Source organism: Aphelocoma coerulescens, chromosome 1 (genome assembly GCF_041296385.1).
Source record: "Aphelocoma coerulescens isolate FSJ_1873_10779 chromosome 1, UR_Acoe_1.0, whole genome shotgun sequence".
In the NCBI taxonomy this organism is placed as follows: domain Eukaryota; kingdom Metazoa; phylum Chordata; class Aves; order Passeriformes; family Corvidae; genus Aphelocoma; species Aphelocoma coerulescens.
Window position 1 is genome coordinate 100,274,331 of NC_091013.1, and position 18,097 is coordinate 100,292,427.

Here is an 18,097-nt window from a genome sequence, read left to right on the forward strand (position 1 = left end):
AAGAGGGGCAGGTCTTAAATCATCTTGGCTTCTCTGAAAACTGGTAGCTCCTTACACCATTCTGAGTAATACATTAGAGCCACTGAGAGCTGCCACTTTTAAGGTCTGGCAAAATTGGCTGGCTGCCCTGAGGGAGAAGATGGATTGTATGAAGAGACAGTGGTTCTGGATGGGGGAGAGGGAGAGAGAGTTTTCCTTGGCTCTAGAAGAATATAGAATGAGTGATCTCCAAGTTAAAAGTCTTCTTCAGGTCTCTGTTTCTGCACACCAGGGAGGCTCTCTCCATACCCTGGCCTCTTCCAGCTTTGCTAGAAAAAATCTCTCCAGCAGAGAGGAATTCTCTAGGACAAGGCAGTTTGTGAATATGTTAGCTCACCCTGAGCAGCAATTCATCATTGGCAAAGAAATAAAGTACCTGGCACTTGTCACCTACCCTTGAGACTCCTTTCCTACCAGACAATATTTAAGAGTAAAAACTTCACCTCACTTATTTTCTGACAGTGAAGAATTACACATTTGACTACAGTTTAGCAAACTGCAGTTGCAAAGTTTCAGGGGTTTCCAAGATCCCCTTTTACTGAGACACACAGCAGGAGAGAGAACATCACATTTTATCTTACATTTCCCTTGGAGAACCTACATTTCACCTTGCTCACATCTCTTTACAGGCTCCATTCTCTTGTTTTCTTCTCATGGGACAGGTAAAAATAAAGGTGTTGCTTTCTAATTATGTGTAGGCCTATTTTCTGGCTGTTCTTATTTCCTAAAAATGGACAAGGTGCTTTCACTTTACTCACTTGATGGCCATGTAATGTTTTAAAGCTTATTAGGCTGCCTAACCTTGCTTTTCCATTCCATTCCATTCCATTCCATTCCATTCCATTCCATGCCATTCCAAACATTATGTAGTAAGATTCTGTTGAAATGCCACTTAATTTATAGACCCTCAAGTTATATGAAATACAAAAAAAAACCCCATCTTAACACCTGTTGTGTTTCTGTCCTAGCCCATACCATTTAAGAGGGAAATCATAAATCCATGCTGATCACTCCAAATCATGTTCTTCACATGTGTGAAAATGCTTTCCAGGATTAGTTGCCTCGAAGCATTCCTTCTTGGGGATGGAGGTGAGGCTGCCTGGCCTGTAGTTCTGTGGACTTCCCTTTTTGCCCATAAATGTGAATATTAAGTGATGATCAAACACTGGAATAGATTGCACAGAGAGGTTGTGCATTCTCTACCAATCAAGATATTCCAAACCCATCTGGACATGGTCCTGGGCAACCTGCTCCAGATGACCCTGCTGGAGCAGGTGGTTAGACTAGATATCTCCAAAGGTCACTTTCAACCTCAGTGATTCTGTGATCTAGCCTAAACAACCCCTTTAGTTAGCTGCAGTATAAATCTTGACTGTCAATCTTACGTAACATGAAGTATAGATGGGCTTGATTAATATTTTAGCAACTGTGTTCGTTATCATGTAAATATGAAACACAGAAACACAATGAATTGTTATTGAATAAATATGGGTCATAAACACAACAAATTAAGCCTGGAAGAATGAGCATTAAAAGCATTCAGTGTTTTCTCAGCCACCTTTCAGGGTTTATGACATTATCCAGTGCATGTCTTTACCTGGCCTTTACTCCAAGGAGATTCCACCTGAAAGACACAACAAGACCCAAAAGAAATATGTAAAAAAGCAAAATACATCAGTACCACTGTATTTGCTACATGATGTATGAACAACTGGATGGTACCTGCATACAAGCATACTTGTCAGCTGTTCTCAGAGGCACCTGAGGAGGTGCTCAAAGAATTCATCTACTTCAGGGAGGCAGGATGAAAGTACCGAGGGACTTGCTTGAAAATTTAGCAGCTAGTGTTCAACATCCTGGTGGTGAATGAAGGATGAGGAGGAGAAAGGAAAATATTTCCTTTTAAAGAGAAGCTGAAACAGCTTGTATTTGATCCAGTAGACAAAGGGGACTCAAAAATTTGAATTCACAGCATATGCATTAAAAGGCATTTTGTTTCCTGCTGATTCAGGTAGTGGGGCCATGGTGTGAACTATTATTGGATCACAGCTCACCACTGCTTCTTGCAGCAAGGCATTGTCCAGTCCCAAAAGTCAATCTCTTCTTTCCTGTGAACAACAGACGTCACAGGTGACTGAGGCAGATCCTTTCTGATGCATTTGTGCCCCTCCTGCTGCAACGACCTGTTGCTTTTCGCAGCGATGCACCGTTTCTAAAAGGACCAACTTCTCCTCCTGCCTATCTTCATCAGGTAACATGCATCTGTGATGTACATATTAATAAATATCCTCATTCACTTCTTCTCTGTCATCCCAGCTTCCCCAACTTGCATCTGTTCTTTGTTTGTTAACCCTTTACACACTGCCAAATGGGACAGGAGCTCTGTAGAGCAGCTGTCTTTGTTTATCTGATCGTGTACTACTTAGTACCAGGAGATTTAATCTCTTTTTTGAACCTTTCATCACAATATAGCAAAATAAAGCAATAATATTTGTTCCTTTTTTTATCACTGCCAACAGCATTGTGTTAAAAAAGGCTCTTTTTAATAACATGTACTTTCCTGTAGAGTGGCTCTTATGAAATATGTCCTTGTCATTTTTCTGGGACTGTTCAGCAGGAGATGCCAGACAGGTTAATTATTATCATTTATTTGTTCAGGAAAGATCATAAAAGTTGTCTGCAGCAGAAAGCACACACTCCTTGTTGCTGCATGAATAGAAGCCGGAGAAGCCACCTGCTCACCTTGCTGCGTTGCTTCTGCCTTCAAGCTAGAACTACTGCTCTTAGAAGTCAGCAGAAAATTTGGTCACCTTGCCTGGTTCTGTCCTTCCCCACTCTGGTGCATTGGCTGAAGAGGGTGCTAATTTTGGACAGCCACTGAATTTGTGATCTGACCTTTTATTCAGCAAGGTTAGGACAGTCCATCAAACCCACATAAGCCACAGCAGAATGAGCCTCAGGAAGAGCAGATGGTATCAGACAGCAAGATAAAACCTCTGACCATAGTCAGCCTTCACAGATACTGGGCATCATTGTCCTTTAATAAATCTTTAACCCAAAGCCAGCAGTGCATTTCCACTGTGTAAACATTAACTTTCAGGTCAAAGGGAATGTAGATGTGCATGGATTAATCACCCACTATTTCACTTTATGCTCCTAGTCAAAATTATGAGTGAATTTTAAATTGGTTTGCTCACACAGTCCAGACTACTGTGTTCTTTGATCTTCATTTGATCTAGTAAAGAAAGAGCATGTGTTTTTATTTATGAGCTTGTCTCGTGTTCAACATCTTTTTGAGAGAAGTCTGTGATGGTATGCTGAGAATAAACTTCCCTGTGCAATTTCAGTAGGTATGGAACCAGAATTTCTGTGCATTGATAAGCCCAAGGGGCACAACAAGCTGTACCTTGGTGATACAATGCCAAAGCAGGAAAAAGAAAACACATTTTTGTGCTTAATGGTATTTGCAGCAGGGGTTGGCTAGGCAGCTGAACTGCCAGGGCTAGATTTCACAGTCTCTTTGCTGCCACAGAGAGCTCTGAACATCGAAACCACCTTCCTTACAAGTATGCTGGGGGACTTTTCCTCAAAGCTGTGCTAAAACACGCCTTTCCCAAAGCTACTAATGCTACCCTGAAAAACCCCAAACACTGACAAATCTGCTTTTTTTCCATTAACTGTTTCAGGCATCATCACTCTCACTGTTAGGGAGCTACGTCTCATTTCAAGATCTGTTTAGAGGCAGGTCCTGAGAACTGCTGTTCACTGCAGCTTTGCCTGCGCAACTGGAAATCCCTTATGCTGCTCACATGGCCACTGTTAGTGACAGAGACTCTTCTTAACTTCTTTGTGTCCTCATGTACCATAAAGAAACGTATTTTCCAGATTTACATGTCAGAATAAACCCACAGTAGCACAAGTAGATAAATACTAAGAATAATACTTTTGGCTACACGTCACAGGCCCTCACTAGGTGGGAGAGCTTTGCCGTTGATATTTGAAATTAAAGATTGGGACTGATTTTATTTTCCATCCCCTCTTCCACCTGATACCTTATGTGATGTTTTTTTCCTAAAATCCCTCTGTGTCTGAGGACCTAACACACAGTGCTGCAGCAAAGCACACCCTAAGGAAAGCTTTACCTCTGCACACTTCCCAGTAACTTGCCAGTGACAGGTTCATCAATAAGGATAATGGCTTTTTGTCAAAGCAAACGAGTGCACTAAGCCACACACTTGCTCAACCCGACAAAGGAATCAAAGTAACCAGCATTCTTGTAAGGAGACAGAAACATGACTTCTAACAAGAGGAGCTGACTAATAAAAGAAATAGGAGGATTAAGGTCCCTTTGCTGAAAATAAGAAGCAGGTTTTCAATCAGTGAAAACTGTCACCTTGTTATCCACTGAGAAATGAGAACCCAAACCCTGACTTCACCATAGCTGACTGATACTGACTGCAGGCTACGACACAGTTCATCTCTCATTTGTGACAAATGGAGCATATTGCAGCTGCCTCTGCAAATATAATCAATAATGAAAATTTGTATTAAGGTTGCACCCAAAATCCCATTACTGGATAGGTTTCACATGCTTAAAAAGCCAGTGACATCTTTGCTAAATTTTCCACGTTAAGGACATTTTCATATTCATTGTGACTATCCCCCCAGTCATCAAAGTGGTAATAGATAAACTAGAAAGTTCTGCCAAGCCCCTTGGGAACAGGGAAGCTCATGTTTATTTGCCCTACATTTCACATGTGTGTGCATGGGAGGTCCAACACATCTCACGTGCACCTGCACAAGCCACCTTCAGATACCGCTGGTACACAGCACTTGGGCAGGTATTTCTGCCTGGGAAATAAAAGAGACATGGAGTAGCTTGAATTTAAAGGGACTGGGTAACAATGTTTTGATGTGAAATGTGTGTGCCTGTAAGAGAAACCAGAGACAGACAGAACCAGAGATGAAGAAAAACAAGGAAACAGGAGCAAGAGAGACAATGCATGGCAGAAAGAAACAGGAAAATAGGAAAAAAGGGGAAACCAGAGAGCAGAGCAGGAAGCACGAAGAGGAGTCTTAGTGACTTCTTGTGATATGGAGGGGTCAGACAGATGGGGTAAATGGGGAGAGAAAGAGGGATAGTAATTGTGAGAAAGGGAGCAGGAGGAAGAGAGAATGGAGGTATAGACAGACACAGGCAAGACAGACAGAAGAGTCAAAGGCCATGGAAGGGGGGTGTGTGCAGAGAAAAGAAAGGTAAAACACATAAAACAAGTGTGACACACCGAAGTTGTCTGGTGTCACATCCCTAAGCTTGCAAGTGAACCATTTTTGGGCAGCTGAAACAGGTGAGGCTCAAAAAGCAATGGAACTAACTCCAGCTGCTCACATACTTCTGGTTCTGACAAGAAGCTGGAACTTCCTGTAAAAATAAATGTAACATCATCCACACGCACAACTCCATTACCTATCACCTTGTCCTAGGAAGGAAAAAATACACCTAATTGTGGTTACCTGCTGAGATCTAAACAAACAAGATACTTACTCTGGGCTAGAGGCCTATTTTAAAACACAGACAGATGAGCTGCAACCAGGGGTTTGGCCACTCCAAAGATGGCACAGGGTAAAGGAGGAAATGGCACTAAAGTTTGCTTGTTCTGCTCTGCAGTTTCTTAGGAACCTGAGGGAGCCCAGATCCGGTTACCCTAAGATTGCACCTGACCTTGAGAAAACAATTCCAGCTTTCATTATCAAAGGATCAGAGATACTGGTGCTGTCATGAGCTGCACAGCTCAGACATGGGTTCTTTATTATGAATATTTTGGTACCTTGTTTTTTCTGGTTGTAAAGTGTAAACTAACAACCTATTACACAGAGTAATCTAAAAACTTACTGCACTCATGTTTACAACTGCTCCCAGACCTTTCTGGAAATGGCCTAAGGAAAAGCAAAGCATCCATATTTTTAATAAGTTTGACTGGTGCCCCCAGCTGTCACTTTTGTGCCTGATTAGTGGCAATAGGCAGTTTTCCATTTATTTCCAAGCAGCTGCCAGAAGAGCTGCAGGCAGAGATAATCCAGAGACTGCAGAACTCTGCTCCCTGTCAATTTCACAGCAGCGTTTTACTTTCTTCTATCCCCACTTATTATTAATCTCTATTTATATCTAACTCCAGCTCCTAGTTAGCCTTTGCCAGAGGCTTAACCATTAGAGGTGACGGTGAGGAAGGAGTGGAAAGAAGAAACTGCCATAAATCAGGCTTTTACCACTCCATGTAATTCTGGCGAGGTGAGAAACCGTGCAAAGCTTGGGCTACTTAGGAAGGCAAGACCCTGTACAGCAGATCAGACCCGGTCAAGTCTCCTTTATCTCTAGTGCTAACTATGTAAAGGAAACATCTGTATCACAGAACTTTCCTTCTCATCATGCTCAGTTCCTACTTTGTACACAGCTTTATATCCCTTCTAAATTTCTATCCATTCTAATTCAGAGGATGTTCTTACATTTCATGTTTTCTGAATCCTCTAAGTCCTCAGGCTCAGTAGGACTATGTCACATTTGTTCCAAATAAGCACTGTACAAAAACATACTCTTCCCATCAGTTTTCAAAGCATTGCCTTTTAATTTAATATAAAAAACAAGACCACAATTATGAAAAGATAAACAGGAGAACCTGATTTACTTTGCCCTCTCCAAAGTAAACAATTTTAATTTAAACAGCAGAATTAACACCAGTTGTTTTCTACTAATAATTTTCTTTTTAAGGCTTCAAATCTTTTTTCATATCCTGCCTATTGCTTTTATCCCTTTTGAATAGGGATGAACAGTGTGCTCTAGGTGAGACAACACTCCATTCATTTAATGAAGGCATTCTATGATTTTCCAGACCACTCCTTACCCATCCTTATATTTTGCTCACTTGTTTTGGTCACTTTACAGTAAATGAGAGGCCCACTCAGTGTCATCTTTCCTCTAGAGGTAAAATGAATGCCAGTCATTGCAAAGACTGTCCATAAGTTTTCCAAAATGGAGACAAGGATGTCACATATAAGTGCTGTGTATGATGAAGTTTCCCCCAGCAGTGTGAGAGGCATTCAACTTATTGCACACTTTCCCCAGATGTTCCCATATATCCAGGCCTGCAATCCTAGGCAACACTCTAGGCTTCAGATTAGGTTTTTGGAAAACCTTTCCCAAGTCTTCTCCAACAACAGAAGCTTCAGCAGGCTAGCCAGCTGCAATATCATTTTACTCTGCTTGACAGAAGCATTATTGTCTTTGAGCATCCAGTCGGAATGGGAATGTCATTAGGAACTCAGAGAAGTCACCTTCCACTTCTTCAGTGCTCAATCATAATGAAGGCTCTTCAGCGTTCCCCCTCCAAACCTCTTCCTTTCAGAGAAGCCAGGAATCTAGAGGCAGGGAAGACAAGTTGTCATGTCAGAATCAGCATGAGCTCCCTCTAGCCCACACTGTTACCAAGCCAACTGCAACATCTTCCATGCCATCCATCTCCAGAATCAGGGCCACAATGCTTCAGCTGACTGTGGGAGGAGCACCACTAATTAAACACTGCACAACATCACTATGGCTCATTTGTTCTGTGGGGCTCCTCAAGGCTTTTTGGCAAGGGAAATTGAAAACCTCAATCCTAACCCAGTTAATGAAGATTTCAAAGCCTGTATTTCCCCCAGATTCAAGTGCATACAAGAATTTCTCCCCCATTGATTTATGAAACTATAAAACAACTGAGTCCTATCAAAGAGCTGTGGAGGCTTTATGCCTTCAAACCTGGGCAGCAGCACTTCACTGGCAGTTGAAAGTACAGTTTTATCAATGGCTGAAAGCTTTAAAAAAACCATAGGGGTAGAAATGGCTGCAACCATACAAAGGATTAGCACTCCTGCTTTTGCAGCCCATCTGTAGACACTGACACTGTGTCAATGGGTGTTTACAAACAAAATTGACTTGAAACCATCAGAAGCTTCTCTGGCTTTAACAATATTTCAGGCAGATTTTCAATTCAATGCATCTGTGAAGCGCCAAAAGAAAGTGATGTGCTGCTTTCTAATACTGCATATCTGTCCTATTGGCAGCATGAAACTATTTGATTACAGGCCAGAGTAATTTCTACCTTACTCACTACACATAAGCAGGAACAGCAGACCCAGGAGACACACCCTCCCAAAACAATTCCATACTTTCATAGGAAATACAGTCTTTTAAAATGGCAGGAGTCAACCAAGCACCACAAATCATGCCAGGAGAACATGGGCATGTATGGATGGTATGGGACAAAAACATAATCTACAATTCACAGCAGATTGCTCAGGTTACACACTTCATTGGTAAATAAGAGAGCTAAAGAGCTTTCCCAAAATACAAGTCCACTAAAATCTTCACAGATTAAATCTATTTAGGGGTTTCAGGCCCAAAAACTCAAACAGATATGCAAGGTATTCACTAAGGTACTGTTTTATTCATCTCTGAAAAGCAATCATCTCTAAGGATAAAATCAGGCAGATTTTGTACAAAGGTTCTCTTTGTGAGAACTGCTTTGGGAATTTAAAAAGGAAAAATGCAATCACTTTAACTAAAAAGTACCTGGACACCATAAGTAAAAAGTTACCTGCTTTAGCATCTTTTATATCAAAGTCACTAATTAAGAGTAACAATTATTTATTTATCAGAGATCTGATTGAAGTCATAGCTATGAACAATTTGAAACTTATCATTCTTTTCATCCTGAAGAAGTTTATAACAGAAATACCTCAAAACACGAATGACCGTAGTGACCTATTGTAGAAAACCCACAAACACATTGATAAGAGTTAGATTAAGTAGATAACATCAAATGATAACATTAAGAGGTTGCATTGAAATCTCCATTTCCAATTTGGATTTTGCCTCTTTAAACCTGACTGTTTGCTACTTAAGATTGGTTTTAAGCTTTTGAGCTCTTGTCAGGGAAGTAGATAGGCATCAGCAGGCTGCAATCTTCGGCACACAGCCATAAGGAATGTATAGTTAATCCCTTGCTAGCTGCTAAATATGATCAAATAATAAAAATAAAAATCTTACATCATGCATCAAAGACAACCAGCACACAAGCAGGTTTCTGCATTAAGATATTATTCCCATGAAAGGGAAACTTCCTTTCACTAGAATGTGGGGAAGGGAAGGCAAGAGGGGAAGAAAAAAAGGCATCATGCAGAACTGAAAGAGGCAAAAGCAAATTTATTTTTAAAAGGCACTAAAAAAGAGCTCAAAGAAAGGAAGCATTTTGTAATTTGTGACTATTTTTTCCCCATTCTCCCCAAGGGGCTTTCAGCACAGCTACCTCTAAGGATAAGAGTGACTGTACTTCAGAGATGCTTTTGATGGTAATTTGCAACACCTTTACATGTGGTAAATGCAACTTCACTACTCCCTGCATGGCAGACTGCACATGGGGAGGTGGGGGGCACAAAAGCTGAAGTGGCCTGCCCAAACAAGAAGTCATTTTGCAAGCACTTTCCCAACTGTGCTGAAAACAGTTAATTCAGTCCTTTAGGAATGAATTACAAGCTGGTATCATACTGCCATTTTTCTTGTGGCTCCACTGAACCTCTGGAAACTACCTGTATTAAACATAAAATCTAGTTCCAGCTGTGCAACAAAAAGCCTTTTCATTGACCTTCAGGATAACATCTATGGCCTAAATCTGCAACCAAGCAGCCTGAAGCTGACAGAGCTGAAAGAAATCATATTTGCCCATTTTATTTCATTCTTCCAACTTTTACTACGTTATCATACTTAAGTATTTCACTGCCAATCACATTACAGACAAATACTTCAGCTGAAAAAAGTCAGCCATTTTTCTGTCTAGCCATAACAGCTGTGCTCCCACAGATATAAGAACTCAATTACCAGCACAGATTGTCATTTAAGTTGCATGAAGCCTGTGTTTTAAAGAGGACTGTGTCAGCAGTTCACATTACACAGGGAGAAATGAAACAAAAGAGGAGGAAAAGTGACAAACCTGATTGCCATCTCTTAAGAAGTATCTCTTCTCTATGACCTGGGAATAACAGAGAATGATCTTAGCTTGCACAGCTCATGCATGACCTCAGATTCCAACCAACACTTTACACATGAGCACTCAAACTCATGGCTAACTGGGACAAGGTCTGACCCCACATCTCTGCTCCAGGCCTACTGATTTAGTGCACTGCTCCAGCATGCCTAGGAGTTGCCACCTCCAGCCATTCTTAGAAAAGCTTTATTATCCTCAGCTTCAACACACCTAACTTAGTTAGCCCTCCTGGGTAATGGAGGTGATGGTTTGTGAGTCTTCTGCTTCAGAGTCAGTTACTCCCATTCCCTCTCTGCAGGGGTAGTGGTTCCTACTACTGCACAGTAGCCCCACTATGCTATCTTTGCCCAGGGGATGCTTAAACCAGAGCATTCCTTCTGTCATTTTCACAGTGGACCTTGATGGTCTCTGTTTCAGGGAGAGTAATATTCTTAATTAATTTCTTGATACCTAAAGGTTGCTTTAACCAGGATCAACAGAGCTGACCAGTCTTCTATCTCCCCACATTACTACCTCAGAATGCTGCATTCCCTCTAGCCTGCCAGATGACTTCAAAAGCATAAGCAGAGTGTCTTTGCACATTTGTGAGTTCTTTTTCATTGCTCTGTGCAGATCAGGAACTAAATCTTCAAGCAGATCAGCTATCTCCTGTAGAGTTCCAAAAGCAGACCAAGTTTTGGGCTCCCCACACCTGCCTTGAACCAACTCAAAGAGCAGAACGTGAAAGGAGCAGCTTCAACTGTTGTTCACGCTCAAATCCCAGACAGCACTCGATGCACAGGATAATAAAACATCATTTCATGCACTTACCTTATCAAAAAACCTGCTTAGTTTGACAGCATTGGATGAACCTGCGGCCAGGTAACGAGGATTGGTGCAATCCTAGAACACACAAAAGACAACAACAAACCAAGCACAAGGAAATCAGTGCAAAGAAGCCAAACACAAGGAAATCAACATACCCCTTCCCCTGACACACACCATCAGCAGGGGAAAACAATGGATCTGCTGATTTCTGCTCCACAGTCGCTTCTGAGAAAAGACCAACTTCTGTTCTGTGAATCAACTACACAATTCCAAGCAACCCCCTGTATGCTCCACATCTTCCTTCCACCACCAGCTATACAGTCAGGCAGTGATTTGTACAGGCTACACCTGAAATTGTGAGTGTGTATACAACCATTCACACAGCACATGTATATTTTTATACCCATATATCTAGATAAAATCATCTTCATGTCTCATTCAAAGACAGTCTATGTCAGAGCTATGAACAGGAAAAAGAAAATTTAATTTGCAGCCATCAATGCTAAGCTTCAGTGACCCTATCTAACACCCCTTACATCTCCCTTTAGTGAAACAAAGGTATCTGTTTCATCAAGCAAGGGGCACAGTCAACCAAAATGTGAATGAGTGGCACTGCTGAAAAAATCTCCACAAGACAAATTTTTGTTACAACATCTTTACTTACTAAAAATTGGACTAACTCCCATGGGAAAGAAAAACAATAGCGATGACAAGGATACTGACCAAATTTATCTCTTCAGCATTGAAATCCTCAGCCAAGAAAGCTGTTCTGGTCAAAACTTCATTCCTCTTAGTTTCTGGGATCTGATCCAGTTTAGTTCCAATTACCAGCAGTGGGATCTGGTTATCAGCAAACTGTTCACGGTCATAGTCACTGATGAGCGAAACAAATACAATCCTGAATGAGCTGATGGCCACGTAAGTGGGCACAGGGACAACATCACCTCCCCTGTGCCTTTCAAAAAAAAGTTATTTATTTATTAATGGTCTATTTATCTAAGTGAGAATGTGCAGTATCCATAAATTAAGGAAGGACTTCTGCATCTAAGTCACTACGCAGGAATCCAAGCTTCGACCATTCTCCTTAGCTAGGAAAATCACTTGTCTGTCATTTTTACCTAAACCAAGCTTTCTAGAAAGTAATTTTACAACCAACAGCAACAACCTGAGCAAGCAATTGCTAGTGGCTGAACATCTGTCCTTGACAGAAGTTAAAGTTTTGAAAATTAAAACAATTGTGAAGAACCTGTCTGTGGAAACACTGGAGAATTTTGCAGTTTATACAATGCAAATCCTCTTTCCCATCTCCTACGTTTCTACAGAAACATCTGTGTATCAGAACAGACAGATAAACAATTGATATTCTTCCCACAAAAAGCTACACCTCATTATTGCCTTCCTGCTCATGTGTGGGGTTTAGCAATGATTTTAAAACCTCCTTGACTAGATGGATGACAGGAGCACGGAGGTTCAGGAGGAACTCCTTGACAAGGTGTTGGAGAGTTAATTATGAACACGCTGTTTAAGCAGAGTTTTCTAAGCTCTTTTAGCCACACTCCTAAAATAATTCCCCTATCACCCAAACCAAAAATCCACGCAGTGAACTTCCTCAGCCTTGGTGCATGGAGGGAAAGCCTCTTGAACCACATCATCCCCCATGGCATTTCCTGTACAATGGCACCTCTCAGTACAGACTAAGAAATCTTCAGGTATCAGGGACTGGACCCACTCTCACAGAGGCCTCAGACAAATAAAGGATCCAGTAAACATCTTTTCCCTTAAAGCAAGGTCTCTGCCATCCAGTTACAGAATCTGCTGTCAGAATGGCCTGACTGGAAGTATAAAACAAACAGAATCATCAACAATCAACTTTCTTTGATATTCCCCATTTCTTTCTTTCTTCAAAGTCTAACCACATCTACTTTCCTATGGAGACCAAGTAGCCTTAGAGATGAACAAAGACCTCTACAACAGCTTGGAATCACTGTGCCTGAGCTCTGTGTGTATGTTCTTCACTCACCCGTTTGTCACGAGAACTCCTGTTGGAGCGACATCTCTGTTGAGGGCTTCCAAAGACCAGCGATACAAATTCTGGGATGATTTCTTGTTGGTTAAGTCATGCACTAAAATTATCCCTAGAATGAAAGACAAGACAGCAAGATGGTATTTAATGATACATATTCTCTTCCTTATCTTACCAAAATGACACCTGCAGGTTCCCAGATATCTGAGAATGAAGTAAGGGATGTATAATCAGTTGAGTTACAGTGATTAAGTAAGGCTGCAAATATCAGGATGCAACAGGCTTTTTAAAGCTGCTTATCAAGAACTGGATAAGAGATAAGAGAAAAATCACATGAAAGCAGGAAACAAACAGCCACCTCCGGGTTTAATCTGCAAAAGGCTCACAGGCATTCACTGATTCTGTCTACTTCTCATGATACTGAAATTCTATACTACTACAGCAGAAAATTTAGCATTTCTCTAACTGGTAAACATAATTGTTTTTTGTCACACCATCTATAAAGTCAAAAGGCTTTTTCTTTGTTTCAAAAGAGTTCAGAGAGAACTACTGCTTTCCTGCATTTTCAAGAATTAATGCTATATATTTGGGGAGGTATCCAAAGGGGAAACAGACACTGACAAAATTTCATAGTCCACTAAATGGCTGGTAGAAGCATGAATTAATAAGATTTCTTGTACTTAAGATTAGGTTTCTAGCATTTTTCATTACCATGAACCTTCAAAATGTAAATTCTGAGACAAACTTCCTAGCTGTGCTATTAACAGACACCCACTTCTGATAACCACAGTTCCCAACTCAATTACCAGCTCCTGCTAGCAAATTTCTTCTATTTATTCACACCTTCTGCAATATGTGGAATGTTCCCACTTCCTCCAGACGTCCAATTATCATCAATTTAAGGACAAAATGGAATGATACCCCTTATCTGCATCAGTATTCATTCTCAAAACACAGCCTACAGGTGGAAAAAACCTACTAATTTAGTCTTTCACCTTAACTCCCAGAGGTGCCACCCACTGTACACACTATGAAGAAACCACATTTCCACAAACATTTTCCACCACCCCACATGACTGTGCACAGGCTCTCCCACAAGAGTTCCCAGCATATCACAGCTATAGCCCTATTTCAAAGCATTTATCTCAGTAACAGTATGAAAAGGCAACTCTGCTGCATGTCCACCCCCACTGTAGGGAGAAAATGCCTGATACAACATAACTTGGCCTACAGCAGCAGCAGCAGATCCAGAGGCACTGCTGCACAACCTGTGAGAAACACTCTCCACCTCCAGACACTCTCCCTCAGTTATGTTTTTGATTGGTCAGTTCCCTTATCTACTTCTCCTAAAACCTGCATAGTTAGTTGCATGAGCAGACGAAGACTCTGTCAACATCCAAAAAGCGCAGGCAGGACCAATGACTACTCAAGGAAATGTTCCTCCCACATTAAGGTCTGCAAGCCAAAACCTTACTGCCCAGTCACTGTCCTCAGCTATCACAGTCCCCACAGCAGGTGGAGGGTCAGCAAAGCAGAAGATCTGTGGATAATCCAAAAACAAATTGTACCCAGCCTTGTCAACAACCTGGCAGCCTGCACAGGTGCTGCCACAACCAAACATTAACTGGTTTTCAGACCACTGCAAGCCCAGAAAGCACAAGCAGTCAGGCAGGAGGAATGCATTCATCTTCTCTTCTTAAATCAGGTCAAACAGGCAATTTGTGAGACAAGCTCTAATGGAGAAATTAATCTAATGAAAGAAACAAGACCCAAGTTTCTACCAAAGTCAACAGTTTTCATATGTGAGCTAATAATATCTTTTGGGCAGTGGAGATAACGAACTCTATTTTAATGTCATCAATTATAATTCAAATGCATGAGTCCAAGATTTCATTTCCTAATGGGCTGTTCTAAGGTATTTCCAAGTCTGACCCACACTTGCTGGCACACTGTGGATTTGGTATCAAAAAGAAATCAATTTTTATTTCATATACCAAAGAGGCTTGCTTTGAGGGCACAACTCAACACAAGCCTTATCTACAGAGATCTGGTTAACAATACAAGCAAGAGTACCTCATGTTAATCCACATGACACTTGTACCTAGCAGTTTTCCCCCTGAGAAAGGAGGAAGAAATAACTAGTTAATCACAGATCAAAAATGTGTATTGTGTGGTTTAACATGATATTGAAAGGCCTTCAAATGAGTGGGAACAAGCAAGGGGAATCAAACAGAACATTTGAGCCAGATTTTCAGAAGCAGTTGTTAGTCTGATACACACCTATTTTTAGTGAACTATCCTGGGATGACAAAAAGTAACAGTTGAAATACTGCACTGTTATGTTTATAATCTCTTATTTGCTCTTACTGCAGGCACAGATGAACTACTGGGCCTTTAAGACAATATCTCAACAGAAGGCACAAAATACTATTTTCTATATATGCAGCAAGTTGCAAGACACAACTCTTAAAAATAAGTTGGTAAGCTAAATGAGCAGAGGCCAGATGGTTATCAGCATATGGCAATTTTATGGGAGACTGTTCAAATTTGCCAGGGTAGGATGTAACTATCAAAGTTCATAAAAACTGAACTAACCATTTCTCTGCTGTAGGTTTTGCAACTGAGCAGACAAGAAAATATAAATCATATTTCTGCAGTATATGAGGCCTGGAAAGGTGAAGGCAGCCTTTATGCCCGCAGGGGTAGCTGCAAGGGATACCACTGCACCTTCAAAGACTCCCTGCTGTGCCAGCTGCACAAGACTGAAGGGAAAGGCTGATGAAACTCATCTGCACAGGTTTCCCTGAAACATCTGCCATTCACAACTGAATCCATAGAGTTCTGCCTACAAATGGTATCAGGATTTTTTCCTGTATAAATCAGAAAAGAGAACAATGTAGCCCTCAGCCAGGCTACATGGAACTCTGCCCCAGAACCAAGACACCTCCTAGCAGAAACAGCAGTAAAACCATATTTATGCCAAGCCAACTTACCATTCAGCAAATTATAAAACACTGCTCGTGTGCTTTTCACACTGGTGGCACTGCCCACAGAACCTCCAACATCCCACAGCTCAATGTAATAGGTCTTCTCTTCTGGAGTCCCTTCTTTGTAGTCATGGATCTGATGAAAAATTCACATCATACATAACCACAGCACCAACTCACAGGAGTTAATCCACGTGACACTTACACTTTCAGCTAGAAGGATTACTGCACTTAGACAGAAATTTGGAAATTCTCGTGCTGACACCATTTCAAACCTCTGAAGTGGAAGAGAGATGGAATGAGTCAAACAGCAATGACTGGATACCAGAGCTCTTATATGAAATGGAGCCTGGTGAGTAAGCAGGGAGCATCCTTTCCATCTCAGTATCAACAAACCTAACATCTCATGATGTGCTTGGAAATAGCATTTTGCTAAAGCAAATGGAAAAATCAAGGTCTTGACTTCCTACAGTTGTTAAAACCCACATGGCAGCACTGCAAGAATATTAACACAGGTGACAGACCTGGATTCCAACTGACCACATCTTCTTCCTCTCCAAATTCTGACATCTCAGCTGAATTAAGCAACAGCTTCTGGCCCCAGATCTGCTGGGTAGTTTTGCTCCACAATGAAACAGGATTGCCATGTTCCTCTCCTCAAATTTTGGAACTACATTCCTAACCTAGGGCAATGCATTTCAAGGAGAATGCAGCCAAGAGTGATGAAGGAAAAAAGCATTTATCAATGTTCCATGAGGGCTGTAGGCTGGGTGAAAGAATTGCTGGATGAACATCCTCATTCCTCCCACAGCAGGTCCTACAGCAAGCAGTCAGGAGGAGAAGCAACCCCCTGGTCACAGCTGTCACCAAAAACTGGGAAATAAACTCCCTATATAAATCCCGTCAGGCTAGAAAATCAACACTGCTTTATGCAGCACTGAGGTACGTGAGTAGCACTTCACCAAACGTGTACATCAGTCATCAAAACTTGTAACTATTTACACATTTTAGCAAACCAAGGAATTAGTGCTCACTGGCTTACAAGTTATGCAGTTCTCTTCGTTAACTAGTATTCTATCTTCTACTGCTTATTGATTTCTCACTTCTCATGCTAACTAGCCCACATTTTCAGCCTTTTTATTATCTTTTCCCCAGAGAGGGAGAGTCTCAGTATCCGTCTTTGTTAGTTTCTTCTTCAGCTCTGCTTTCTGTAAGGTGTCTTTGTGGTTTATAAATTCTGCATTCCTGGTGTCCAGGTCTCAACAATAAGTTTCTCCTGTTAATTTCCTCACTCGGGTCTAAGAGCACTGAAGTATGTCAGGCCCTAAATTTCAATTTGCTTTTCTAACACATGAATATCACCCAGAGCTTTCCTGTGTACCCACAACCTAAACAAGCCAACTGGTTTTCCCCACTGTGTTTGGCTGGCAATTTGGCTGTGCCTTGCCTGTTCTCAAAGAATCGGCCACACTGTGACTTGTAACACGCCAGTGGCCACTGCAGCAGGGAGAGGAGATACAAGTGACAAATGTCTGACTGTGACAACCTTGAAAAGTCAAAACTTGCTTACACAAGTGCTTGGCTCACATTTGACACTACTTGCATCAGAAGATTAAGTCCTCAGCAAAACACATGATCAAAGTACACCTCTTTGTGGGGCGGTAAGTAATTAAAATAAAAAGTCAAGGCCCTTCCCTCACACGCTAGGCTCAGGGCCACAAAGAGGCCGTGCACGTCACCTACTCGCACATCCACGGAGCAGCCCACTGTCCAGGACGGGTTCCCAAGCACCTGGTTGTGGCACAACAGGTGAACGAGCGACGACTTTCCGACACCTGCAAGTGCACAGAAAGAGAACAGCTCCTAGGAGGCGGTGCCAGGGTTACAGGTGGCGAGGCCTGGAGCAGCACTGAGTGAACGCGGGAGGTCCCGGCCTCTTACGGGGTAACGAGGAAGGAGGCAAGGAGCAGATCCCCAAGGAGCGGCCCCAGGACACACGGCCTAGGGACACGGACTCACCGGAGTCGCCCAGCACCAGCACCTTGACCCTGTCCAGAGCCGCCATCTTTACCCTGCCTAGCAACAACGCCCGGCAACCAGGGCGCCCGCCAATCGCGGCGCGTGTTCTTGCGCTTCTCTCAGCCTATTGGCTGTCTGCTCGAGCG

At 41.9% G+C, this 18,097-nt stretch overlaps 1 protein-coding gene across 2 annotated transcripts; it reads right to left on the bottom strand.

The window, feature by feature from the left end:
- Nucleotides 1–6,638: 6,638 nt before the first annotated feature.
- Nucleotides 6,639–18,031, bottom strand: RABL3 (RAB, member of RAS oncogene family like 3). Of its 2 annotated transcripts, XM_069021223.1 has the most exons (8): nucleotides 17,952–18,031; nucleotides 17,676–17,767; nucleotides 15,939–16,068; nucleotides 12,943–13,057; nucleotides 11,646–11,796; nucleotides 10,926–10,997; nucleotides 10,062–10,100; nucleotides 6,639–7,452 (listed from the first exon to the last, which is right to left on the bottom strand). In XM_069021223.1, the coding sequence occupies exons 1-8, from the start codon at nucleotides 17,995–17,997 to the stop codon at nucleotides 7,387–7,389; spliced, it is 711 nt and encodes a 236-aa protein (XP_068877324.1). In that variant the 5' UTR covers nucleotides 17,998–18,031; the 3' UTR covers nucleotides 6,639–7,386. The 2 variants fall into 2 exon arrangements, with proteins under 2 accessions (XP_068877324.1, XP_068877335.1); XM_069021234.1 differs by lacking the exon at nucleotides 10,062–10,100.
- Between the last annotated feature and the right edge of the window lie 66 nt (nucleotides 18,032–18,097).

Excerpts from the sequence above, each read along its gene's own strand:
- RABL3 (XM_069021223.1), bottom strand. The coding sequence starts at position 17,997 with ATGGCGGCTCTGGACAGGGTCAAGGTGCTGGTGCTGGGCGACTCCG. Across the intron at positions 16,069-17,675 it reads GCTGCTCCGTGGATGTGCGA|ATCCATGACTACAAAGAAGG; the intron begins GTAGGTGACGTG and ends ATTTTTCATCAG. Across the intron at positions 11,797-12,942 it reads GGAGTTCTCGTGACAAACGG|TGACTATGACCGTGAACAGT; the intron begins GTGAGTGAAGAA and ends TTCGCTCATCAG.